Raw genomic sequence first — 24,190 nt, 5'->3', positions numbered from 1 at the left:
GTATATACTAGGTGGCCTAGATCGAATGCCTTGGGCAGCAACCAAACATCCGCGGCAAAAACAAACACAAGCCCGCTTTTTTTCTTCCCCAGCGCCAACTCACCCCAACGCAGCCCCATTTGCTGACGGCAGTGCACTGCAGGGCTTGGTTCGCATTGGCTGCTTCACCCACTCGGCGCGATCTGGCGCTTGGACCTTAACTGCCTGACCTTAACTGCCTCATCAGGTGCCCACTGGATTTCAAGGGTCCCTCAGCCCCCTCGGGTTCAACTGTCCCTTTCTTCGGTCTCACCTCACAACCTCCATACATACGATCGAGAAACACTGTTCTACCGTGAGCCGCCGCGACCGCGAATCCACCACCGTGAATTGTCTCAGCCAGATCGAGATTTGATCAGCCCTATCGTAGCGGATCCTGCAGGCAACCGACTCCGCCGACAACCACCTTCGTTCTTTCAGATCACTGCCTAGCCTCCGATAAACGTCGTGCTATACGAGCCATTCAATCTCCCTTTCGACCTTCGTTCTGTCTCAACCGCAACTCTCACTATCACGGCTATATTCGATTCGCTGTACCAGAACTCTCCAAACAACGCCCTAGACTGGTCATGCATGGGATCCTCCGAGTATTGAACGAAATAACGATTATGTACCTTGTGTTCAACTCACCTCATTTCCTCACAACAACGATATCAATATGGTGAAAGCGGACGTGCGGAGGGATTACTATGCAGACTTGGGTCTAGCTCCCAGCGCGGAGTCTGAAGAAATCAAGAAGCAGTTCCGGAAGTTAGGTAAGTTTGGCCCTGAAGAAAGGTCATAAACAAAGAGCACGCCACTGAACCAAAGTTCACAGCACTCAAATTCCACCCCGACAGGAATCCAGGAAGGGAACAAGAGTTTATTGCGAAGTTCCAGTCTATTCAAGCCGCCCATGAGATTCTTAGTGATCCACAACAACGACTCAAATATGATACAGACCGGTTGCGCGCTGGATATGGTAAGGTCTACGGGCCCCCGAGAACGAATACCCAGCGGCGTTCCCAGACCACGTCAACTCCCACGGCCCCTCCTCCCCCCAAGAGCTTCAAGGGCCCAGACTCAACGGCCGGCTTACGACCAGTGGCCAAATGCCAGTACAACACCGAATGCGTCTGCTGGTGCCCAGAGATATTCCGCACATGCTCGTGCGAACCCGCAACAATGGACTCGGGGCCAGGATGACGCGCAAACGAGGGCTGACGCCTACAAGGGCTTTTCGGGGATGAGAGGAGGTTCGACTGCAGGAGCATCATGGCGCGGCTTTGATCCTCAGACTGGACGTACAACTGCGGGAAGCACGACCGCTGGTGCGTCGAGGCAGCAGAACACGCCCTTCGGTACAGGGACACCACGACCAAAATCTGCCTACGAATATTTCAAAGAAACTCATAAGGCGCAAAGTAACACAAGTCCTAACTCAGGTAGGAAAAAGCAAGGATTTGCGCCAGGAACCGCTGGTGGAGGAGATGAGCCTCCGGCAAGAAACACCTCGGCTTATACACACAACCGGAGCGAACGGCCGAGCAGCATGTATTTTGATTCTGTACCGCCACCGACTGCAAAGAAACCCCCACCAGCACCCGAGCCTCCGCAGTTTACTGAAGAATTTGAACGGAATAGGAGGGGTTATGCGTCAACAGGAGGAGAGAAGACATTTTTCTCCAGTACACCACTTGGGAGACCTGCGAGTACGCGCCCACCTTCTGGAAGTTTCCGATCACCCAACCCTCGCACCAACGCTTCCAGCCCGGTTTACCCTCCAGCAGACGGAAGACACCACAGTGCTAGCCCTAAGCCTAGACGGAGAGCCAGCTACTCACCATCCCCCTCGACCAGCTCAAGTGGTGACTCGTTAGAGTCGCAGGATGAATGGGAGGAGGTAGTGTCCAAACGTAACGGAAAACCCAAGGCCGTCCCCAAGAGTCGCCTTCCACCCCATCAAAAATTCTCGGATTTCTATCGGCAGGCAGATTCCAACCCCGGAACTGGTGAGGAACCTTCTACCCGGCCAGGCGGCCATCGCTATGAGGACCCGCGCGCGCCAAATAAAGAACCCCGGAGACCTCGTAGGGTCGCTGGATTTGGAGATCTTACGGCTGACAGCGACGACAATAAAGGACATAATTCAGATAGCGCCGCGTTCACTCGAGGTTCAAGTCGCCCGCAACAGCCTTCTCAGTCCACAGGCTCTACTACTCGGTACGTGCGCAGCTGGTTTCATTTATGATTTAGTGTATTCCCGACTCATTCATACATAGAACCGAATCGGCACAAAGTGCTTCTAACCCTGCGACTGCAGCCTTTGGGCGCCGAAGCACCAGTGATGTGAACAGTCTTCACAAGAAGTTCTCTGCCGAAGACTGGAGAGATCACATTGAAGGCTTCGATTTCCTTGGTGCTTCAGCTTCGAAGCTGAATGCTGCGCGCAAATCTCCCAACTCGAAGCCCCGGGGTCGTGCCAAGCCCCAGTATGACTCTACAGATTCAGTTCCTTCGACAGGGTCCGCTGGCTTGAATACATTCGGTAGTGTACCTGAAGAAGAGTCCCAGCAGAACGCTCAGAAGGCCCCTACCCCGTTTGCACAAGCCAAGTTTTCTGCCGACCAATGGGCTGAGCAGCTACGTAATCTTTCTTGGGATGTTCCGGAGTCGGATAAGCAACGACAGTCGGCACACACTCCTCCCCGGAGCCCTAGGAAACAGTCCAGGACCGGAACTAAGGTTCGGAGTGCTCCACAGGCTGCAAGTGTAGCCTCCGAAGCCGATGAGGCAAAGGACACGATCAACGGTACTTCTGTTCCTGGTGAGGTACCCAATACTGAAGAGGCTGGTGGAAGGACTTGGGCTGCCCCAGATGTAGAGGCTATGGACATTGATATGGAATCGCCACCCATGCCAAAGAAAACACCTGCCGGTGGTGCGAAAAACGCAGGTTATCCGGATCTCAACAATGTCGCTCAAGAGGCGACTGCTACAAATGCGAAGGCCCAGCAACCGAAAGCTGATGGCAGCGCGTCAAATACAGAGACGCGCACTCCACTTTTTGACCTCGAAAATCTTCGCAACACTGCACCATTCACAAGCACCAACAGCGGTGGCATTGAAAACCTAGATGATGTCCACGCTACATTACCATTTGAGTCTCGCGCAAAGCAACAGACTACAACCAAGCGTGATATTCGGCCCCGCGAACTCAAGCTACCTAATCCCCCCAAACGACCATGGGCACCTCAGACTGTCGCCCTTTCACCAGGCATAATGGTCCTCCCGCTTGAGAAATGGCAATACTACGTCTCACAAATGGGCACCTACATGCACGATTGGAACGTCTTCAACCGCAAAATTCTGTCCCATTTCAACGCCCGCCAAGAAGCCGTTGAGACAGGCCTCTCATCCAATTGGATCAGCGCAGTCGGAGACTCTACTCGCCTGAAGCTTAACGAAGACGACGAGGCTGATGAGAGTGCTGAGACTCGCGCGGCCGACACATTCGATTTAGACGAGACTCTTGTTCCTGGAAGTGGCAAGGGCGGATTCAGCGCTTACTTGCGCGGTATCGAAGAAGATGTTCAGGTGCGGAAGCATTGGGAAGTTGCATGTGAGATGCATCGGGAGTGTATTCTAGATCTTGGACGACTCCGAGAGTGGATTCGGAATGGTGGGAAAGTGGTATCTTTCTCTGCTATATGACGAAGATGATTGATGAGACTTGGAATATCTACCTACAGTGGCTTTTGGCGTTAGGTTAGAGGGTCCTGCATGTTGGCATGGTGTTTTTTTGTTCGGTGAATAATACCCTGGATATTTTGCATGAAGTATAGTTCGGGATCTTCCATCCCTCCTTTTGTCGAGCGCAGGTCACGATGGATGTCGGACTTTGATGCCTAATAATGGTCATACTATGTCAATGCGCAACGAATAATTCATGTGATTGGGTCATGGGCCCATTCTATTACATTTGAGCTCTGTATCATAGTACTCTTCAATCCCCATACTTTGGGGTCAATATGCTTGCGTGCTCCGTACCTGGTACATAAATGCGCCTGGATAATAGTTATTCCGGTCATTTGCACCTCAGGCAGCAAGACAGCAAACGCTTCCAGGTATCATACATACAAATATTACACGGGAAAAAATAAGTAAAAATACCGATCCCATACTGTGAGTCACTGTACAGTACAATAAAAAGTCAATTCCAGCAAGACTAGAGCTTCGCAATTTGAAAACAATTGAATCAGAAGTACATGGTGAGTCAATAACTTGTTCTCCACAATGTTTTTACAGGATTGCCCCAGCATTGATGCAAAAAAGCACACCGGGACTGACCGAACACCCAGATTGCCTGCCCCGCCAGCCGAAGCCGGACTTACTTCTCTTCCTCTCTAATCCTCCGCCACTAGCACCACCTTCCGTTCGCCAATTGCCAATCGAAGCGCAGCAATTGATTTTTATTGATAACACACCCCGCGTTTAGCAAACATGGTGTCCATCGTTCTTGGAAGTCAATGGGGAGATGAAGGTGTGTCAACCCCGCCAGTGCCCCGCGCTGTCAAGTGCCGAAGAACAAGACATCTTGAACGAGCGGGCGTGGTCATGAACGTCGAAACGGCTACTAACCCAGGTTTCTTGTGATGGATAGGAAAGGGAAAGATCACAGACATGCTGTCGCAGCAGGCGACACTGTGCTGCCGTGCTGCCGGTGGCCATAGTACGTGTGACCTATGCAGGTTTAATTTTCAACACCCTTTGGACGAGAAAAAGTCCGGGGGTATTGAAGGTCCAACCCAAACCAACTGACTTGTTTTCCTTTTGAATTATAGACGCCGGTCACACTATCGTTCACGAGAACGTAACCTACGACTTCCACATTCTGCCCTCCGGCCTCGTCTCGCCTAAATGCATTAACCTCATCGGCGCCGGAACTGTTTTCCACGTTCCCAGCTTCTTCAAGGAGCTCGGTCACCTTGAGTCTAAGGGTCTTACCTCCGCTGGTAAGCGCATCTTTGTCTCCGACCGTGCGCACGTCTGCTTCGACCTGCACTCCGTCGTTGACGGTCTCGAGGAGAAGGGTCTCGGTGGTCGCAAGGTCGGTACTACTGGTAAGGGTATCGGTCCCTGCTACAGTGACAAGGCTGCGCGTCGCGGTGTGCGCGTTGGTGAGATTCTCGACGAGGTGACCTTCGAGCGCAAGCTTCGCACTCTTGACACCTCCTACCGGGCACGTTTCGGTGACCTGGACTACGATGTCGAGGAGGAGATTGCGCGGTTCAAGGTATGGAGAAATAAAATATGGAGCCTGATCATATCTTGCTATGATACATACATAAATAGAGCTTGATATGTTGTGTGGATGTATACTCACCTTTACCAGGAATACCGCACCAAGCTTGCGCCCTACATCGTCGACCAGCTCGAATTCCTGCAGGAGCACAAGAACTCCCCCAACACCCTGGTCGAGGGCGCCAACGCCCTGATGCTGGATCTTGATCACGGTACCTACCCCTTCGTTACCTCGTCCTCCACCGGTCTCGGTGGTGCCGTTCAGGCTTTGGCCCTGAACCCCCAGAGCATCAAGAGCGTCATTGGTGTCCTGAAGGCCTACACCACCCGTGTCGGCTCGGGACCTTTCCCCTCCGAGCAGCTCAACGCCGAGGGCGAGAAGCTGCAGGCCGTCGGCCGCGAGTTCGGTGTGACCACTGGCCGCAAGCGCCGCTGTGGTTGGTTGGATCTTGTGCTCGCCCGTTACTCGCACGCCATCAACCACTACACCGCTCTTAACCTTACCAAGCTTGATGTTCTCGACGACTTTGATGAGATCAAGGTTGGTGTTGCGTACAAGTTGCCCTGCGGTAAGCGGACGACTGGGTCGTTCCCCGCCGATCCTAATGTTGTGGAGAAGATCGAGGTTGAGTATGTTACCCTGCCTGGTTGGAAGTCTAACACTATGGGTGTTACGAAGTATGAGGATTTGCCGGCCAATGCTCGTGCTTACATTGAGTTCATTGAGCGGGAGATTGGTGGTGTTCCTATCAAGTGGATTGGAACTGGTCCTGCGCGGGAACACATGATTGCTCGCGAGTAAGAACAAAATGGGGGACTTGACTTGTGATGATTTTTTATGTTTCCCTTCATTGTAAGTATCTGCCTGCCGTAGATTTTCTCTTTTTATGTTATTTCCCTTGGGTTGGGTAGTATATTGGGCTACGTGATCGAATTATATATACCTTTCATCCCATAGTTCTACCACATTGCACACACTACTTAGTCTTACCATAGAACCAAATTCCAAGTTTGACTCGAAGCAAGAAGCCCCCAGCACTACAGTACATTAATAATGAATCAAGTTGATCAAAGCTGGAGCAGATAATTTTACCTAAAGTCGCAATATTGAGAGAGCTAGATTTGGCATAGACCCATAATAATACATTGTAAATTGATTATAATCTTTAATACAGAGGCCCGTGATCAAAAGTTCCAGTATAAGACAAGAGGTGAGAAGTCGGAAAATGGGGAATCGACATATGATACATAGATGCCAAACGAAAAGAGACAGAACGCCGCCCAGATGCGAGGATGGGAAATCTCTATCAGGTTTCTTTTGTCACCAGGAACAGAAAAGCGACAAAGAGAGAAAAAATGAATGCTTCAATCACACATATCATCACTTTTAAAGACCGTCCCCGATTCCTAATCGAATCGAGGAAATCTATTCAAAGAAACGGGAGGGGAAGCCACGCTCTTCACGGTCACCGCGAGATTCACGGTCGCGTCCGAAAGAGCGAGATTCACGATCACGCCCGAAAGAGCGCGAGTCACGATCACGTCCAAATGACCGAGAACCACGGTCACCGCCGTAAGAGCGCTCACGATCACGTCCAAATGAGCGCGAGCCACGATCACCGCCAGATGAGCGAGAGCCACGGTCACCGCCGAAGGAGCGGGAGCCACGATCACCGAAGCCACCAGATTTGCTCTCATACGAATCTCCACGCGAGGCGCCGAAAGAACGAGAGTCATCGACATTGACCTCGGGGATTCTCCGGAGTCCAAGGTTCTTCACAAGGGCGGAGCTAAGAGCCGGGGGCTCGGCCAGGCGGTAGCCGTGGACGGCGAGTCGGTTGAGAATAATAATAGCGTTCCGTTTGTTGTCAAAAGTCTGGAGAGTGGAGCCCAACTGAGCGCGGAAAGTGACGAACTTGAGGTCTGCGTCCACCTTGGTCATGGCTGTGTTGATGAGCTCAATGGCGTTGCGCGCGGCCGGAGGGGCAGACTCAAGGTCCTTGGTCATGTCCACAAGGGAAGTTTGCAGAGTCTGCTTATCCTGGTTGACAGGCATACCATGACACTTGTCACTCAAGCTCTTAATCTGACTGGGGTGAATGAAGACCCAGCCCTCACCGGTCTTACCAGCACGAGCGGTACGGCCAGTTCGGTGAATGTAAGTCTCCCGATCGTTGGGAACACCGATCTGAATGACATGGGTGACATCTGGGAAGTCCATACCACGTGCAGTCACGTCGGAAGAGAAGAGGATAGCCTCACTGGCACGTCGGAAAGCCTCGGCGGCGTAGGTTCGCTGGTTCTGGCTTAGTCGCGAGTGGATCTCCAGGAAACGCATGCGACCCAGAGGGGCGGCAGAGGTATCCTCACGGCTGCCGCGAGGCAGGTTCTGGAAAGCCCGAGCAGAGAGTTGGACCTCACTGGTGGAGTTGAAGTAGACAATCGCCTTGAACGGCCGCAACTCCGGGTCTTGCTGCTGACGGGCCTGGTATTCTTGGGCAAGCTCGAGGACACCAGGAAGAGCGTTCTCATAGCCCGGCTGGAGAACAAACTTCTGTGGCACCTTCAAGTGGACAGGGGTTTCGTCATCACGAACTGTCTTGACATACTTGTAATCCGGTCTCATGGTACGGTTAACCATCTTCAGAACTTCCTTAGGAACAGTGGCGGAGAACATCAGGGTCTGGCGCTGGACCTGGAGAGGATCCGGAAGCAGAGCCTGGATCTCATTAATTTCATCAGAAAAGCCTTGGTCAAGGAGACGATCGGCTTCATCCAGGATGAGGGTGTTCAGCATGGGAGTCGATACGCCGCTGCGAGGATCGGAAAGGATGTCCTTGATACGACCGGGGGTACCGACGAGCAGGTGGCAACCCTCGCGCTGGATCTTTTGAAGACCGGCTCTCTTCTGTGTGCCGCCTACAGCGGTCTGGACCAACAGCCCAGTGCCGGGGATCATCTTCCGGGCTTCCGCAGCGATCTGCTCGGCAAGCTCACGAGTGGGTGAGATGACAAGGGCCCTGATATCATCCGAGTTGGCTCTTGGACCACGTCTGTGTGCCTGGCTTTGGCCGTTCAGTTTGAGAGAAGGGTCGTTGAGGATGTTCTGCATGGTTGGGAGAAGGAAGGCAAGGGTCTTTCCGGTACCGGTCTTGGCCTGCGCCAGGCTGAAGAAGTTGTCAGTAAATGAATCCATGTCAAGTCATATGGCTCACATGAACCTACATATCATCGCCTTTCAGCATTTGGTGGATTGTCTCGCTTTGGACAGGAGTCATGGTCTCCAAACCCATGCGAGCAGGGTGTGTGAGGTTTCGGACGATCATTGGGTCAATAATATTGTTTTCCTTAAGATCGGCAAACTTGGTGATGAGCTCTTCCTCCTCAATCTCGGTGGGCACCGGTCCTGCGGCAGCCTTGAGGGCAGGGAATGAGGTCTGGAACGACCGGCTCAGACCAGGAGTCCGGATAGCCAGAGGCTGCAGCTTGGACAGTTGGGGAGCCCATCGTGCAGAAAGGGTGCGAGGCACAGATGTGCGGAGCGCCTGGGAGACGCCAAATTGGCGGAAAACACCAAGCATAATGGATAATATTAATGTGATGGAAGGATGGCTGTCGCAAGTCCCGTCGCGCAGAAAAAAAGGGAAAATTAAAACATGGATCACATGATGCTTATCGATAAGGGAGAGGCGACGAGTACCTTTCTGCCTGAGGCCGCAAAAAAACTGCTTATCTATTTATTAGTAGTGGATTCGTTTAATTGGACGCATTGTTCTCCCATTCTTTTTATTATTATTCTGATCAATTGCACCAGCATAAACCAACAATCGAGACTTTACTTTGACATACTGAATAGCTTGATTTGAGGTTTGGACTCGGTGATCACGCTGAGTCAGCGGTTCCCCCTTGAACTGACGCGGCGCACTGCTTATTTTGTGACAAACTTCCCCGTGGGCAGAACCAGTGATAAGACTTGAAATATATGAATTCAAGACAAACTTACTTTATCAGCTATATTACGGGATGGAGTGGGGGCTTGATGGCTGCGGAATCCCGCTATAAGAAGACTAGTCGCCCAACCACATAAGAGTATAATTTTTTTTCCAACCCCTAGCTTCTTCACAACCTTTTCCCGCTGTTCATGATGGCTCCCATCAACATTGTGATCATTGGAGCTTCCACCGTGGGCCTTACCGCAGCCCACGATTTGCTGCGCGATGCCCGTAACTTGAATGCTAAGGTCACCCTGATCAATCCTTCAGCAACCTTTTATTGGAATATTGCTGCTGCCCGTATTGTGGCCAAGCCAAACGCTTTTCGAGCGGGAGAGTTCCTCCTTCCCATCAAGGAGGCTTTCACTCATTATCCGGCGGATTCATTTGAATTTATCCCTGGAACTGCGACTGACATTGATGCATCCTCCAACACCGTATCCGTAACCCCTAATGAGGGTGAAGTCATGTCGTTGCCATACGACCACCTCCTTATCGGCTCGGGTGCCACCACTCCTGCCACCACTGGTCAAGTCACAGGTGACTCCATTCCGTTCAAGCCCTCTGGGCGTGACGATTTGAAGGAGGTCATCGAGGCAGCTCAGAAGCTAACCACAACTGCCAAGAACATTGTCATCGGTGGAGCAGGCCCAGTCGGAGTTGAGTTGGCTGGTGAACTTGCCGAGGCCGCAGCAGATAACTCCAGTGACGTTTCCATCACGCTGGTTTCTGCGACAGACCGAGTCTTGCATACACTCAAGTCATCTGCCAGCTCTGCTGCAGAATGTCAACTCAAGAAAAGACACGTCAAGGTGCTTACTTCCACGCGTGTAATTGGAGTCGAGGCTTCAGGGGACTCCTCCTGGATTGTCTCCCTAGACAGCGGGGAGAAGCTTACCACCGATCTTTACATCCCTACCACCGGCTTCATCCCGAACAACAGCTTCATTCCGGAGCCTTTCCTCGCCACCGAGGGATGGGTTAGAGTCGACAAGGAATTGCGCGTGCAGTCCTCAGAAAGCTCAGGCCCTTTGCCGATTTATGCGGCAGGTGATATCACCACCAACTGGATTCGTCTTGGATTCAAGGCGGCTGAACAGGCTCATATTGCGGCCCATAACATCAAGGTGGACATTCTGAAAAGGGGCGAACGCAAGTCTTATGACCAAGGCGATGGTGTCAATATGGTCGTTCCAATTGGTTCGAATGGTGGCACTGGACAGGTCTTTGGCTTCGTGCCATGGGCCTTCATGGTCAGGATGATCAAGGGTAAGGACATGTTCTTGTCCAAGGCCCCAGATTACCTGGCTGGCAAGGTCTAAATCGAATTTTGCACGTTGGACTGGTTTATGAGTTGTTAATGGTTGATACCTTTTGAGCATTGCGTTTGTCTATAGTTAATAGTTGAATGATCACACGAGACATTATTTTAAAGATTTGCGCCATACAGGGATCTTAAATACGCGAAATAAGTACTTATGCACCCCAGAGAAGACTATAGTAAGCATGCAATCTAAGATGGTCTCCAAGCTAAATTGTGAGAGCCAATGACAGAAAACTCTGTCGGAGATTGATCCACTTCGCCTCCCCGCTATCATGCCAGAACCGGTAGTCAGCTCCGTGATGAGAAATCAAAATAGCGACTTTTGATTTTCTCTTGCTAACGGACAGATTTCTCAGGTTGTTCTGAAGAACGGTACTCCTGCCTGGAATGGCGGTGTCCGTCGGCCAGATTGCTTTTAGTCCCTCCGAGCTCCACTATGGCCGGCCAAAGGGTCTCTCCGCTGAAAAGGTTGCCCAGGGTACTGGAGAGCTTTTCTAGAGCTTGCATGGTGGCGAGCATGGTTCTCTTGGCTGTCTTACAATTATGAAGAGCATCTATCTCTGTTTCGGGAATTTTATACCTATGATGCCATTCTTACTGGATCTAGAAGTGGATCTGGGACGTTACCATCCAAAAAATCTATAACCTTCTCGAGAAGCTTCTCCGGGACCCATCGGCAAAGCACTACATTGCTTTATAATAATTATGACGAATCTTGATTTTTGCCTCGGTCCCCTTCGTGCCCCGCTAGAAGGTCGTACATGGTCCCATCTTTTATAAATCCAAGTGTTGCTCGATTTTCCTCCATAAATTAATCATCACTACTGCATACCACCCTACCACCTCACCTCACTTCCTTTATCTCAGCCACCGACCCAATTACATCATGTCGAACAAGGCACTCTTCTTCAGCAAGATCCCCCAGCCCCAGCAATACCCCAAGGCTGGCGAGGATCTCACCATCAAGGAGGTCGGTTACGGCCCCGACGTTGCTGCTCCCGAGAACGGTGTCGTCCTCCAGTCCCTCTACAGCAGCTTTGACCCCTACATGCGGGGTCGCATGCGCTCTCCCGAAGTCAAGTCCTACTCTCCTCCCTTCGCTCTTGGCCAGCCCGTGGACACTGCCACTATTGGCAAGATCCTGCGCTCCAACAATGACAACTACAAGGAGGGCGATCTGGTGATCGGTCACCTGCCTTTGCAGGAGTACGTCGCGGTAGACAGCCCTAACATGGTGCGCATCCGCAAGATCGAGAACCCTCTGGGTCTGGAGGATATCCGCGTTTTCCTGGGTCCCCTGGGCATGCCGGGATTGACTGCGTACTCCTCCCTGTACGACATCGGCAAGCCCAAGAAGGGCGAGACCATCTTCGTCTCTGCTGCCAGTGGTGCCGTCGGCCAGCTGGTCGGCCAGCTCGCCAAGCACGAGGGTCTGCGTGTGATCGGATCCGTTGGCTCGGATGATAAGCTCGACTACATTTTGAACGAGCTTGGTTTCGATGGCGGTTTCAACTACAAGAAGGAGAAGCCTGCTGATGCGCTCAAGCGTCTGGCCCCCGAGGGCATCGATATCTACTACGAGAACGTTGGTGGAGAGCACCTGGAGGCTGCGCTGGATGCCTTGAACAACTTCGGTCGTGCCGTGGTCTGTGGCATGATCTCGCAGTACAACTCTGCGCCCTACCCGATCTCCAACCTCATCAACATTGTTGCCAAGCGCCTTACACTGCGTGGTTTCATTGTTGGTGATGCGAACATGGGCCCTATTTACACCAAGGAGCACCAGGAGAACGTGCAGAAGTGGATCAAGGATGGATCTTTCAAGGTTCTGATCCACGAGACTGAGGGTATTGATAATGCCGCTCAGGGTCTGATTGACATCTACCACGGCAAGAACATGGGCAAGGCTGTGTTGAAGTTCTAAACGGGGAGTATCGGACAAAAAATAATGGAATAATGAAACACCTGCAATGATATCGAATTTTTTTTGTTATCTATAGTCAAAAACAGAACAATAACAGGGATGAGCCGGTTATGTGATCGAATCTTGTATTTCTAGATTGGACATAGATGAACCGACGATAACATCAAATTGACACCCTAAAAACGTTCAAGACCACTGCGTTATAAGACTCAAGCCCCCGATACTCGTAGCTTCACTCCAAAGTACCTCTAAACAGTACATAGTTCAATCCCCAGATCCGGCAAAGAGTTTAGTCCCGCCCGCATCGGCCAATCTCGGCTGCGCGGGAACCTCTCGACCAATCACCTGACCCGTAAATGGATGACATACCGAGTCGGATTCCCGAGGTCCCAACTTCATCCTTGTGCACGAAGTTGACCAAAGAACACTCCATCTCCCCTCCAACTCGTCACAATGGCTTCATTCGCGCGTCCGTCGCTGCTCCGGCAGTCCCTTGCGACCCGGTCGCCCTTCATGCGCCAGAATGTTGGCGTGTCGCAGGCTGTGGCTTTCCACGCTTCCGCCCGCAAGCAGATCCTGCCTCCTCAGCCCCGTAAGTTCAGAGCATGACTGTGGTGTTGGATGACCGGAAGACCCTCCGCAGACTATCTGGTGGTTTGGATGTGCTTGCTAACCGCTTTTTTGGCCTTTCACAGAGAGCATTCAGGGAACCAGTATGTTCTTATCCCGTACCGATTTTACACTTCCGACGATTGTCCCGCTTCGATTTTGAATGATGTCTACTCTTCACGGCTATTGGAAACCGATTGTCGTCAAAAGCGGCGGAGCATGAACCGAAGTTCAATTGAGGCTATGATGGGTACTAATCGACCATAACAGTGAACGACCCCGTCCCGGTCCCCTCGCCCAGCCCGATGCACGGCAGCTACCACTGGACCTTCGAGCGGTTCGTTACACCATGAAAACACTCTGGAACGGGGTGGTATCTTTTATTGGAAGTCCGGACTGCTGACATTCAAACTTTAGCGCTGTCGCTGTCGGTCTCATCCCCCTCAGCATCGCTCCCTTCGCCGCCGGCTCCCTCAACCCCGTCATGGACGCCGTTCTCTGCACTCTCCTGGTCGCTCACTCCCACATCGGATTCGAGTAAGCACCCGCCCACACCCGCAGCCCGAAACCTTGGTTTGTATCTATGAACGGATTCTGACATCATAATAGGGCCGCCATTGTCGACTACTTCCGTCCCCAGCGTGTGCCCAAGACCTACTCTCTCTGCCAGTGGCTTCTGCGCGCCTTCACCCTGACCACCGCGGTCGGTTTGTACGAGTTTGAGACCAACGACGTTGGTGTTACTGAGGCTCTGCGTCGCATCTGGAACGCATAGAGTGGAGTCGTGGATTTGAAAAGGGTTGTTTTGGGTTCGTTTTTAATCTGGTTCCAGGCGTTTCGCCTATGTATATGTCCTTGAAACACAATTTCATTTGTCTCGCCCGAATAAATCGGTGCTGAATACTTCAAAATTTGTTTTCAAGTTGGATGGTTTGGGAAGTGCTGTGGTGGTCGTAGAGTTGACTACGGGCCTTTTTAGTTCTACATACTGGAAACTAGTTTGACAAGCACATCAGTATGTCATCCGACAAGCTACCGGTGTTTACTTTCACCTATGGAAGCATACCTCGTGCTTCAAAATGACGCGAACCTAGGCAGATTCCTAGGCAATGCCATCTCGCCAGCACCGTGACCTGTCGTTTCAAGCTAGACTACCTCGGATAACAATCTTCTATGGCAAAAACTTGCAACTTGACCATAGATATTGTGGCAAGACCGAGGTAGTATGTTCCATTTTATCTATCCCAAATACAAATTGCAGAAAACCGCTCCGCAGACAAGTCACATCTAAATGCTCGAATATTCAACAAGAAAGCCATAATATAAGCAAACCTACCTAGTAGGCACCAATCACTCATCCTCGTCCTCATCAGCCATCTCCAAAAGTGGATCTCCCTCCAAACGATCCTCATCATCAGCCTTCTGCATAACAGTCTCAATAACCTTCAAGGTAGCCTTGAGCGGCAACCCAATGACATTATCATAACTTCCCTCAATCTTCTCGATAAGAATCGACCCAAGTCCCTGCAATCCATACCCACCCGCCTTATCCGCACCCTCGCGCGTCCGCACATAAGACATAATCAAATCATCAGTCACATCCCCATCAAACCGCACATTCGTCTCCTCAACCACGGTCTCCACCGCATAACCGGGTTGCCGCGCACTAGCAAGCGGAGCCATAGCAACGATGGCAGTGTACACCTTGTGATCGCGTGCGTCGCGCAAAGCACGGAGCATAGAGAAATGGTGTGCCTCTGAGCGGGGCTTTTCCAAAATGGACTCCGTAGTAACATCAACGACGATAGTATCAGCAGCAATGATGAGAGCAGGCTCGCCTTTCACTTCGTTGTCGATTTCCTGGGTGTACACTGCCTGTGCTTTCTTAGTCGCTGTTGCTAGGACGTACTCGACCGGTCCGAGGGACTTGGGGAGGTCTTCCTCCGCGTTTGAGGGGAGAATTTCTATGTTGGGGAGACCGAGGAAGGCGATTATTTGGCGTCTGCGTGGGGATTGGGAGGCGAGAATTACTCGTTTACTGCGCAGATCGTTGAGCGCGGGCAGGGAGAGTGGTGGTGGGCGTGGGAGTGCCCCGCGGCCTGGGGCTGGTGTGGGTTTTGTGGATGGGTCATAGGCGGGCGGGGAGTCGATTGGGACCTCATCGTCGAGGAGGTTTGTCTTGGAGGTTGACATGGTTGTTCCTTGTGGGTTTTGAGGGCTTGGAGGTTGTTGAAGCTGGGTTTCGAGCTTTGCGGATGATGCTTGTCGTGCCCGAGCGTTTTCCCCACAGTGATCATTGCCTGATTGGCGGCAGACCGTCTTGGTCTATAAAAACAGCAAATTTCCACTTAGTGATCTGCATTGATTATTTGAATTTCGGTTAGAGTCGCAGACTTGATTAATGAGAGTGACCGATTCATGAGGCCAAGGATCAAGAGCCTTGGAACCCTGGGAGGCATGCGTTAGACCTATACGCCAATGCCATGTAGTCAAAATCAAAAATATTGGCCTATAATGAGGGCATTAGGAAACCTATGGTGCTTATGTACTTGCTATCACATTATTTAGTTACGCTACCATCACCAAAACTTCCGCTGACCTCTCGCTACATATCTGGTTACTCTTGCGAGCCCAATTGGAAATTCAATGCCAATGGAGTCAAGTTCTGTGGCTGGCTAGCGAATGGGAAGGACTTCAGCCTACACATTGATATTCCCAGGGCTGCAATGTAATACAGAGTCTGGGCACGGATGATGAATGTTGAGGTATTAGATTCAAAGCAAACCGCTACAAAACGCCCTCATGCCCAGGTGGCTCCAAAGCCACACCCATGGATAAAGTGACATACATTCTGCCTATCCCAGAATATACAAAGAACGCATATGGAGACAAGAAGTATTAAAAAGCATTGACACCAAAAGGAACCCACCACATGTTGGCGAAGGAGGACCACAATTGACCGGAGCCATCGAACGGAAGCGACAGTTAGGGTAATTGTCAAAGAAGACCATAAGTTGAGATCATTATCGTACCGGCCTGAAGGTTCGATTTGACAGCAAAAAAGATTCGTTGGAATGCATGATTCATTTTCATTTTCGTGTGGGTGAAGAGGCCCGCCTCCCGAACCTCGGCACATCCATGAAGCGCCAAGGTCATACACCACAATGGCAAAAGGGATGCAAAATACCACAAATAATATTCCAAAATGAGTGAACCCGCCAGATGAAGGGTAGACAGAGATTGAAGTGCCTATGAAGGGCGCAGCGAGTCGTCCACATGGCCGCCTTTTCTTTCAACCTCGGCAATGAGGTTATGTCGCTCTTGCAGCTTCAGATGCATGAAATCCACTGTCTTTTGCAAGACAACGCTCTCGCTGCGACCTTGTCCCTCCAGACCAGGGACCAATTCTGTTAGGCGATCGAAGCCCTCTCTGATTGCGGCACGGCGCTTCTGTTCAGATGCGATGTGATTGTTCTTCTTCTCTTGGTCGGTCAAACGAGGCTTCTCCTTATCCTGGCCCGACACAGACTTAGACGCCGCTGTGGGGGTCGAGGAGGACCGGTCATTTTCGTCGTCAGGGTTCATTGTGGAGCGAAGTGGATCGGCTAAACGGAAGAGGCTGGCGATAGGTATGAGGGGTGGAAGGTAGATGAAGATACGCAAGATTGACGTTAGGGTAAAGTTATCACGTGCCCTGTGCTTCCTTTCTCCAAAGACCTTAAACGTGCCAGAGTCGCGGAGAGAGTGAACAGGGGACCGAGCCGAGTGGGAGAGGACAAAACGCGATAGCGATAAGCGTTGAATGCGGAGAAACCCAAGTCGGAATCTCGAGTCTTGGCACTCTTAAACGTCATAGTGAGGGTCCACATCACACCCATTTTGCTTTTTTTCTTCTTCTGCTTCTATTTCACTTCTTTTTCTTGGTACTTCACTCAAGTACATTCATATTGAAGCTGCAGACCTGCGGGTCAATCGCCCCAGACTGTCATTTTCCTCCCATCAGAATCCGCCTTGTTCTTACCCACCACGCCAATCTTTGTACTACCCTACAACAATGGGCCACGAGCCACTACATGGATCATGCTCCTGTGGTCGCAATGAGTACCAAATTATCATCCCCGATGATGTGACTGAGCATGCATCAGTCTATTTCGACAGCAGCAGAGACAATCGTACGAGTTACAAGCTCCCAACTCTACTTCGCCTCCCGCTTATACATCATTAGGTCGATTGCACGGCACGCCATTAACAGCTTGGCTGCGAGTCCCACTGGACTGGTATCAGTCTCACACTACATCCTTCTACCCCGACGAGACTCACGAAGCGATTCGTCGCATCTTCACACCACATCATGCTCCACAAACTCAGCGCATCTTCTGCGGCTTTTGCGGTACGCCCTTGACCTTCTGGACTGAAGAGCCTGCTGAAGAGGCAGACTTCATGTCGATTGCAATTGGAAGTTTGTTCGGCGATGATCAACATGCTTTGGAGGACCTTAATCTATTGCCAGAGGACTTTGACGAGGATGCACAGCATGCCGATATCTTGACGTCATCTGCCTCCTCTGCTCTCACACCGTCACGGGAAGACACATCAGTTATCGTACCATCTTTCTCCGACTCGCCTGCCATATCTCGAAGCTTCCGACATGGCAAGATTGATGGCATACCCTGGTTTGAAGAGATGGTGGAAGGAAGTCGTCTTGGTCGATTGATGCGCGCGAAACGTGGAAAGGGAATCAGCGATGATAAATCTACAACTTTTGAATGGGAGATTAGTGAATGGCATGACGATGGTACTCGTGGAATCGCACAAGAGGAATCCGATTCCAGCGATAAAGCCACTGGGAAAAGAAAAAGAGGAAACCAAGGGGATGCCCAGCCTCGATCAAAAAGAGCATGAGACAAAAAAATTGATGTACTTTTGAATTAGCTCGGCGCAATGTGATCCTTGTCCAAGCACAGTATCTTGATGTTTTGGGCGTTGCTTTCATAGTGCGCTGTACATGAGTGTTAATTCCGCGACCCAGATATTTATGTCAAGCTCTATTCGCGGGTTAACTTAGTGACATTGTTCTCCTTCGGGTGAACAAAGACTCAGTCATATACTGGACTTGCAGAAAGAATCACATATTGGTGCCATATAGTAACGCGTGGAAACATTCCATGGGTGCCTAATCTTATCGAAACCGATTGAGCCAGTCAAATTGAAATAGGTATAGCGTCATCCGGGGGCTCACTGCCCTGAGTCTGTAAAAAGGAAGCGCGTCCTCGAGGACGATCGCTCACTGTCCCTTATTTCTATTCCAAGCCAAGGCTTCAATGCCCGTCGATTATCCGCTCTTTAGCACCCGCCGTCTTATCAGTAGTAAGTGATCATTTCTGCCAATCAAAAAAGCTAGGAGATAACGTTTGTGACGGAATTTGATCATTTGATTGCCAATGATCCAACGTCTCTCCTGGTAGCAAGGATTGCGCGTCGTCACGGGCAAACGTGGTGTGATGCTGATACTTCCTCATGCTGAGCATTTTGGCTAATCGTTTGCTCCGTACAGGACATGGAGAGACAACATCTTTCTGACCAGTGCATTGCGAAGGAGGACAATGGGCCGTTCCTGTGGCAGACTCCTCTGCCAATACCCGCCAGCAAGAAGCCGAGCAAACTAGGCCAGCTTCTTATGACAATCAAACAACGGGTTCGTTGCATCTTATTTTGCCAGATAGCAACTATAAAACGTGCTGCGGAGGTTTCTGGGTGGAAATACCGGTCAAGCAATGCAAATCGCTGACATGCTTTGGCAAATAGGTTGCAGCAGGATTCGGAAGCTTGCGCTGGGGCAGACGGGCACAGCCTGTAAGCTAGCGTGAAAAGTCTTTCTGGGGATCTTCGGGAAGACATACGCTGATAATATAGAAGGAAATCGCTGAGGTCTTTCAAGGGGACGCTGACAGTTCTATCACCACCGGAGTATGGAGCCCAGTTAGTGGCGACGCGACTGGATCATCTCTGGTGCGCGCAATGTGGAAGCGTTGGAAAAATCAGCTGGGCTTGAAGAGGGATGGAAGACAGGGTGAAGCGCATAATACGGGATGGCCTCGTGTTTTGTCCCTTTATCGGGAACTGCAAGAGCGACGCTTGGTTGTCGATATGATGGCCCGTGTTGATGACTATGAGATCCGTGAAACCCCCATGTCGCCTACACTTTCGTTCCGGAGCCTCTCCTCAGAAGCCTTCCCCTTCCATCAGTTCCCGCAGCGGGATGCGTTCGATGAGACCCTGGGATGTGTAGATATTGAGGCTGGCCGGTCCCCGATGGTCTTTCAACTTGGCACTCTCTCTGCCATCGAGGGACAATACCATGCGGTCATCGACCAGAACTTGTGGTTTGAAGTCGGCATTTACTCGCCCGCTATCTGTTACACAGACTCAATCTCGAGTCTTGACCTTAACGATGCAGGCCCAAGCTGGGTAAACGAGCCTGAAGGCTCAAGCATGAGTGACTTTATTCAGAGCATAAACTAAGGCAAGTAATGAAGGATGATGCCTCCTATACGCAGTCGCATACACAGTGGGCGTATGCTTTCTAGAAGGCACTGGATATTCTGGGTGTAATCACTGCTAAAGTGTTCTTTGGATTAGTCTAAGGACTATGTACATTTGGCTTAGCTCAGCCTAAATGGAAGGTAAGTTGGAGCGAACGGTGAAGAAAGGTACGTGCTTCATTCACTTCCTATTTCTAAACCTATTTGTTGACATCGCTTAGCATCTGTCTCGTCCCACAACCCTCGACTACCACCCTCGTTACCCCACGAACAAACACGCTGTACGATTCTGAGAAAGATTGGTTCATAATGGTGAAGAAAATGCTTCAGTCTGCAAGCGGTCGTGGTACGTTGTTTTGTAATTCATGACACCATTGGTAGTCATACTAACTTGAGACTTGAAGGCACTCCCTCCTGTTATTCACCCAACTCTCCTTTCTCTCTCCGCCGCCGTGATTCTGGCTCTCGAATTCCCCGCCCTACTACGTCTGCGGCTGCTCATCTGGATGACTTTGCTCTGAGTGATCTAGAGGATTGTGATCTCTCTGATATCAGTGATACCTCACCTCCGGGATCCCCTAATGTTGATGAGCGTCCTCTGCTTAAAACTGCAATCCCTCTGCCTCTTCGACAAGAGGAAAACAGGAGACGACTACCTCTGGAGAATCAAGCCACCGGGCAAGCAGCAAGCGTAAGGCTTGTAAATGTCAGCCGAGGCAACTCGCGGGCCAGCAATGCAGAGTCCACCTGGGACATTTCTCACGGCAATCATCAAGCACCCACCGAGCTATCAACCATCAGTGAAAACTCGAGATTCAGCACAACAACAGTTTCAGACTACCATAGTGTTGTACAGAGTGATAGGCCTATTCTACGCGTGTCCTTGAGTGCCGAAAAGATTATTATGGGCGATAAAGCTCGTTCCAAATCTCTTCCAAACATTACTGAAGAACGCCGATCACGGGGCATCTTCCGTCCACGCATAATTCGAAATATCTCTCCGAGGGACACCTCGAGCAAGATCTTCAGCAAGCCTGATGAGGGGAAATTGGAATTACAACATGACAATTACTACGACACGTTCTTCCCAACAGAGAGAGTTGACACATCCCATTCACCCATGGAGAGCCTAAATGGTGATTTCATCAAGCATGGCTCAGCCTCAGGAACGATCAGTTATGGGACCCAGAACGGGACTGCATACTCAACCCCGGCTTTCCCCCCACGCACTTCATCCTTGAATGCTTTGTCAAGTTTGAACAGCAGCCCTGAGAAAAGTACAGCATGGAGTAAGATCACTACAGTCAAATCGAGTGGTACACTAAGGGCTGCCGAGAATGTCACTTTCCTGGATATCTGCCAGAGCCATCCCGAAGTTGCAGGTAATATCATCCAGACAGGCATCGTCATAAACCCTGACGGCAGCAAGATCATCCAGCCAGAGAAAAGGACACTCAAAACCCCTGCGCCACGAATGTCTCGAGTCATGGGCGGTATTCGCAACGCCTTTTCACGATCACGCTCGGAAAAGCGCTCTAAGCCCGGATTGACATTCGAGATGGTTAATAATACAATCCCAACCTCACGCCCCGTACCTCAGACTCCTACCACCAGTGAGAATGGCAGCCCTAAAAAAAGCTCTAAAATCAGAGTCTTCGGTCCCCAGGTCCTTCCATCCCACCGTTCTGGACAATTTGGGGAGCTTGAAACCAAAGGCCTGGACAGTGTTCGCCAAACGTTGAACGGCCTCGGACGCTTACTGGTTGAAGACGATAATATCGAGCGGCGGAGAGTATGGTACCGAGTAAGTTGGCATCCGTCTTTCTTCTTATCTGAATGCATGTAATGAGCGACAGCTAACATCCATTGCCCCTAACAGCAGTTCATTCGTCTGTACAGTCTCCTTGCCGACTTTAACAGCAGAGACCTTCGGATCGGAGAAGCAGCCTCCCTGGTTGCACAGATGCGCGCCGAAGCATCCCTCCGTAGGTACGCGATGATCCTACAAGTCCACCAAATTTCCCAGGATCACGATGCCTTTTATGCTGCCGATCTGCCAAGTGATCAGATCGTCGAGGATTGGGAGCATACAAGCCGATAGATGTTGCCCCTTCTTTGCGCTATGTTGAAGACCAAAATTCGGATGTGAGTGGCTTATCATGTTTTGTCTACCATCTATCCGTGTGGTCATATGTTTCGAGCTTCTAAAAAATCTTTAATCTGTTATGGTTCCATGTGTATGAATGATGTGTGAACAATTTGCGTGAAACTTTTCGGATCCGAATCTCGATAGATGATCCAACACTATCATCCCACGTTACCCCTTCCAGCATTTTGATCCACATACAGTTCCTGGCCGCCGAATGCACGGTCAGTTATCATGGTTTAGGTCCGTGGTGCATTTGCCGGGGTTATCAGGTATCCATCTGGTATTAGTTCCCTGCATTTAGTAAACCAATCAACGATCAGAAAATCAAAAGGAAAGTTGAAGTACTATGGAAACGTATAGTTATACCACACGAGTAAGTAATTTGTACACTATTATGCCAGAGGTTACATGGAAGCTAGAGTAGAAATAAGTAGCAACGAAAATGTGCAATTATTGATTTTCATATTGTCGCTAATTTAGAAAATCGAGCCACCAACAAAGGAAATAAAAGCCTCCATAAGCCTTTCAAGAAATACTCCAGACCCCGGTAAATAATGCAAAAGGCCGCCAAGCCCAGAAACCTATCTATGAAAATCGATCATCTTTTCTCAACATGTGACCATTTATCTCAAATCTCTTAAGACCGAGAAGACTGAAGGCCACGCTCCTTATCAAGAACCTGGTGCTCACTTCCACGCACACGAAGGGTGACACCAATACCAAGGATGGTAATGACAACAGCGAACTCCATCAGGACACTCATGACCAGAGTAACGGTCTCGTTTCCACCAACCATGCCGAAGGTCTTGTTGTCCAGGAACCAAACGAGGACACCGTAGACCACACGGACAAGGATGAACGGCGAGGAAATGGCGACAGCGAGCAGAGTACGGCTCTCACCGGGCTCGAGACCGCCACGGCGAGCGTTGAGAATTCCGAGCAGGAGGATCATGAAAACCCAGGCGACGATGTAGAGGATCATGCCGATCTTTGCTTCGATGGACGGCTTGATCTCGCCACTGTCTCCCATGTTCAGGGTGATACCTGTGATACAGAGGATCAAGGCGACGATGTTGAGAAGACGGAAAGCGCGGAAAGTTGGGAGCTCTGGGAGACCATGGCCTGTGACCTTCTTGATGGAACCGTCGCTGTTTTGGAATTAGTGTTTGTTGTAAGGTACAAGTGGGGGTTTTGACTTACGCTCGAGAGAGAAGTCCGGAACAGGCCATCAGCATTGGAGTCAGACCGATTGAGCTTGTGACAGCATAGGTGGTGTATAGTGATGTTGAGCTGTTGTCGATTGTTGCGAGGTCACAGCAGGCGCCGATGATGCGGAGGAGAGTGAAGACAGTAAGGAAGATGAAACCGCTGTTTGTGCGGATGCCATGGCGGAAGACAAGGAAGATAGAGACAAAGATGGCGGGGAAGTAGATAATTAGTTGGAGGATTGAGATCCCATTGCTGTAGTCGATCTTGCCCATTGTGTGTGGATTGTGTCAGAGAATGTAGTATAAAGGTTGGATAATGCTTGGTAAAGGTATTCTTCTAGATCCAATGATGGATCTTGAACGAAGATGTAGAGGAAAGCTTGAGAGGTTTGATCTAATAATGGTTACGAACATGGGAAACATAGAATTCTTATATAGAAGCTGACTGGCAACCTGCATTCCCTTTTTCGACTAGCGCTTGTGGCTGTGGCCAACGCTCTCAAAATGAGCCCGATTGGGAAAGCGACCCATTCAAGCAAGAATGACTAGCGCTGACGAGGCATCAACATTTTCTTCCTTAGCGTTCCTTGTCATAAGGCGCAGTTAAGCTTTAACCGCAAACTCTTTCCCTAATCCGGTTGAATTCGCGACGCTATTCCCGATTAGGGATGCATGGCGAGAACTCTAAACCAATCAAACCACGTTGTCATCCTGTACGCAAACAACAGGTTGCGATTGGCTAACATTGCAGTAAGTGGATCATTCTCACCGCGCCCAATCCACAGGGTTTCTGGTTGGTGCTTGTTTGCTGTATGCAACACCAAATCCACACGCTTGACAAAATTCAGCCTTGATGCTACGCTTGAGCAAGAATTAAGCTATCGTCACTGGCGCTATAATTGGAAAACGGAGATCCCGATTGGGGCTTGTTGATCTCTTCCAAAATGTCAAATCCACGTAAATGCCCCTTTCCTAAACGGGTAAGGCTTCTTATCGCCCCCAAAGAAGGATTCGTGAGATATTCCCCGCCTTCCACATGGGCAGTATGATGGGCGGGTGACTGCAGTTTCAAACATATTCTAAAACATTGGTCGACATCACAGGGGACAAATTATGTTGG

The 24,190-nt window shown here is 50.5% G+C and overlaps 12 protein-coding genes across 12 annotated transcripts; 8 read left to right on the top strand and 4 right to left on the bottom strand.

The window, feature by feature from the left end:
• Positions 1 to 666: 666 nt before the first annotated feature.
• On the top strand, positions 667 to 3,732 carry N7503_011940 (uncharacterized protein; the record flags this gene model as incomplete). Its single annotated transcript, XM_057071486.1, is given in 4 exon segments — positions 667 to 794; positions 887 to 1,152; positions 1,169 to 2,241; positions 2,301 to 3,732. 4 exon segments carry the CDS (start codon positions 698 to 700, stop codon positions 3,730 to 3,732), a joined length of 2,868 nt encoding a protein of 955 aa, XP_056918097.1. The 5' UTR covers positions 667 to 697.
• A 539-nt stretch (positions 3,733 to 4,271) lies between these two features.
• adB (adenylosuccinate synthase ADE12) lies at positions 4,272 to 6,124 on the top strand (the record flags this gene model as incomplete). Its single annotated transcript, XM_057071485.1, has 5 exons — positions 4,272 to 4,316; positions 4,380 to 4,561; positions 4,682 to 4,750; positions 4,863 to 5,314; positions 5,414 to 6,124. The coding sequence occupies exons 2-5, from the start codon at positions 4,522 to 4,524 to the stop codon at positions 6,122 to 6,124; spliced, it is 1,272 nt and encodes a 423-aa protein (XP_056918096.1). The 5' UTR covers positions 4,272 to 4,316; positions 4,380 to 4,521.
• Positions 6,125 to 6,748: 624 nt separating this feature from the next.
• On the bottom strand, positions 6,749 to 8,903 carry helA (putative DEAD box RNA helicase HelA; the record flags this gene model as incomplete). Its single annotated transcript, XM_057071484.1, has 2 exons — positions 6,749 to 8,489; positions 8,548 to 8,903. The coding sequence occupies 2 exons, from the start codon at positions 8,901 to 8,903 to the stop codon at positions 6,749 to 6,751; spliced, it is 2,097 nt and encodes a 698-aa protein (XP_056918095.1).
• Positions 8,904 to 9,466: 563 nt separating this feature from the next.
• Positions 9,467 to 10,636, top strand: N7503_011937 (NAD(P)/FAD-dependent oxidoreductase; the record flags this gene model as incomplete). The annotated part of the gene is made up of 1 exon (XM_057071483.1): positions 9,467 to 10,636. The coding sequence occupies one exon, from the start codon at positions 9,467 to 9,469 to the stop codon at positions 10,634 to 10,636; it is 1,170 nt and encodes a 389-aa protein (XP_056918094.1).
• Positions 10,637 to 11,524: 888 nt separating this feature from the next.
• On the top strand, positions 11,525 to 12,562 carry N7503_011936 (MDR family NADP-dependent oxidoreductase; the record flags this gene model as incomplete). The annotated part of the gene is made up of 1 exon (XM_057071482.1): positions 11,525 to 12,562. The coding sequence occupies one exon, from the start codon at positions 11,525 to 11,527 to the stop codon at positions 12,560 to 12,562; it is 1,038 nt and encodes a 345-aa protein (XP_056918093.1).
• Positions 12,563 to 13,015: 453 nt separating this feature from the next.
• On the top strand, positions 13,016 to 13,946 carry N7503_011935 (CybS family protein; the record flags this gene model as incomplete). The annotated part of the gene is made up of 5 exons (XM_057071481.1): positions 13,016 to 13,154; positions 13,258 to 13,275; positions 13,442 to 13,508; positions 13,589 to 13,708; positions 13,781 to 13,946. The coding sequence occupies 5 exons, from the start codon at positions 13,016 to 13,018 to the stop codon at positions 13,944 to 13,946; spliced, it is 510 nt and encodes a 169-aa protein (XP_056918092.1).
• A 575-nt stretch (positions 13,947 to 14,521) lies between these two features.
• On the bottom strand, positions 14,522 to 15,364 carry N7503_011934 (nucleotide diphosphatase; the record flags this gene model as incomplete). Its single annotated transcript, XM_057071480.1, has 1 exon — positions 14,522 to 15,364. The coding sequence occupies one exon, from the start codon at positions 15,362 to 15,364 to the stop codon at positions 14,522 to 14,524; it is 843 nt and encodes a 280-aa protein (XP_056918091.1).
• A 1,056-nt stretch (positions 15,365 to 16,420) lies between these two features.
• N7503_011933 (uncharacterized protein) lies at positions 16,421 to 16,756 on the bottom strand (the record flags this gene model as incomplete). Its single annotated transcript, XM_057071479.1, has 1 exon — positions 16,421 to 16,756. One exon carries the CDS (start codon positions 16,754 to 16,756, stop codon positions 16,421 to 16,423), a length of 336 nt encoding a protein of 111 aa, XP_056918090.1.
• Positions 16,757 to 17,225: 469 nt separating this feature from the next.
• Positions 17,226 to 18,073, top strand: N7503_011932 (uncharacterized protein; the record flags this gene model as incomplete). The annotated part of the gene is made up of 2 exons (XM_057071478.1): positions 17,226 to 17,343; positions 17,397 to 18,073. 2 exons carry the CDS (start codon positions 17,226 to 17,228, stop codon positions 18,071 to 18,073), a joined length of 795 nt encoding a protein of 264 aa, XP_056918089.1.
• A 1,116-nt stretch (positions 18,074 to 19,189) lies between these two features.
• N7503_011931 (uncharacterized protein) lies at positions 19,190 to 19,693 on the top strand (the record flags this gene model as incomplete). Its single annotated transcript, XM_057071477.1, has 1 exon — positions 19,190 to 19,693. One exon carries the CDS (start codon positions 19,190 to 19,192, stop codon positions 19,691 to 19,693), a length of 504 nt encoding a protein of 167 aa, XP_056918088.1.
• A 329-nt stretch (positions 19,694 to 20,022) lies between these two features.
• Positions 20,023 to 21,814, top strand: N7503_011930 (uncharacterized protein; the record flags this gene model as incomplete). The annotated part of the gene is made up of 3 exons (XM_057071476.1): positions 20,023 to 20,059; positions 20,118 to 21,517; positions 21,593 to 21,814. 3 exons carry the CDS (start codon positions 20,023 to 20,025, stop codon positions 21,812 to 21,814), a joined length of 1,659 nt encoding a protein of 552 aa, XP_056918087.1.
• Positions 21,815 to 22,499: 685 nt separating this feature from the next.
• N7503_011929 (uncharacterized protein) lies at positions 22,500 to 23,343 on the bottom strand (the record flags this gene model as incomplete). The annotated part of the gene is made up of 2 exons (XM_057071475.1): positions 22,500 to 23,010; positions 23,063 to 23,343. 2 exons carry the CDS (start codon positions 23,341 to 23,343, stop codon positions 22,500 to 22,502), a joined length of 792 nt encoding a protein of 263 aa, XP_056918086.1.
• Positions 23,344 to 24,190: the final 847 nt, after the last annotated feature.

Source organism: Penicillium pulvis (genome assembly GCF_028828015.1).
Source record: "Penicillium pulvis strain IBT 33274 chromosome Unknown scaffold_8_segment0_segment0, whole genome shotgun sequence".
Classification (NCBI taxonomy): Eukaryota; Fungi; Ascomycota; class Eurotiomycetes; order Eurotiales; family Aspergillaceae; genus Penicillium; species Penicillium pulvis.
This window is presented reverse-complemented; position numbering and strand designations above follow the sequence as displayed.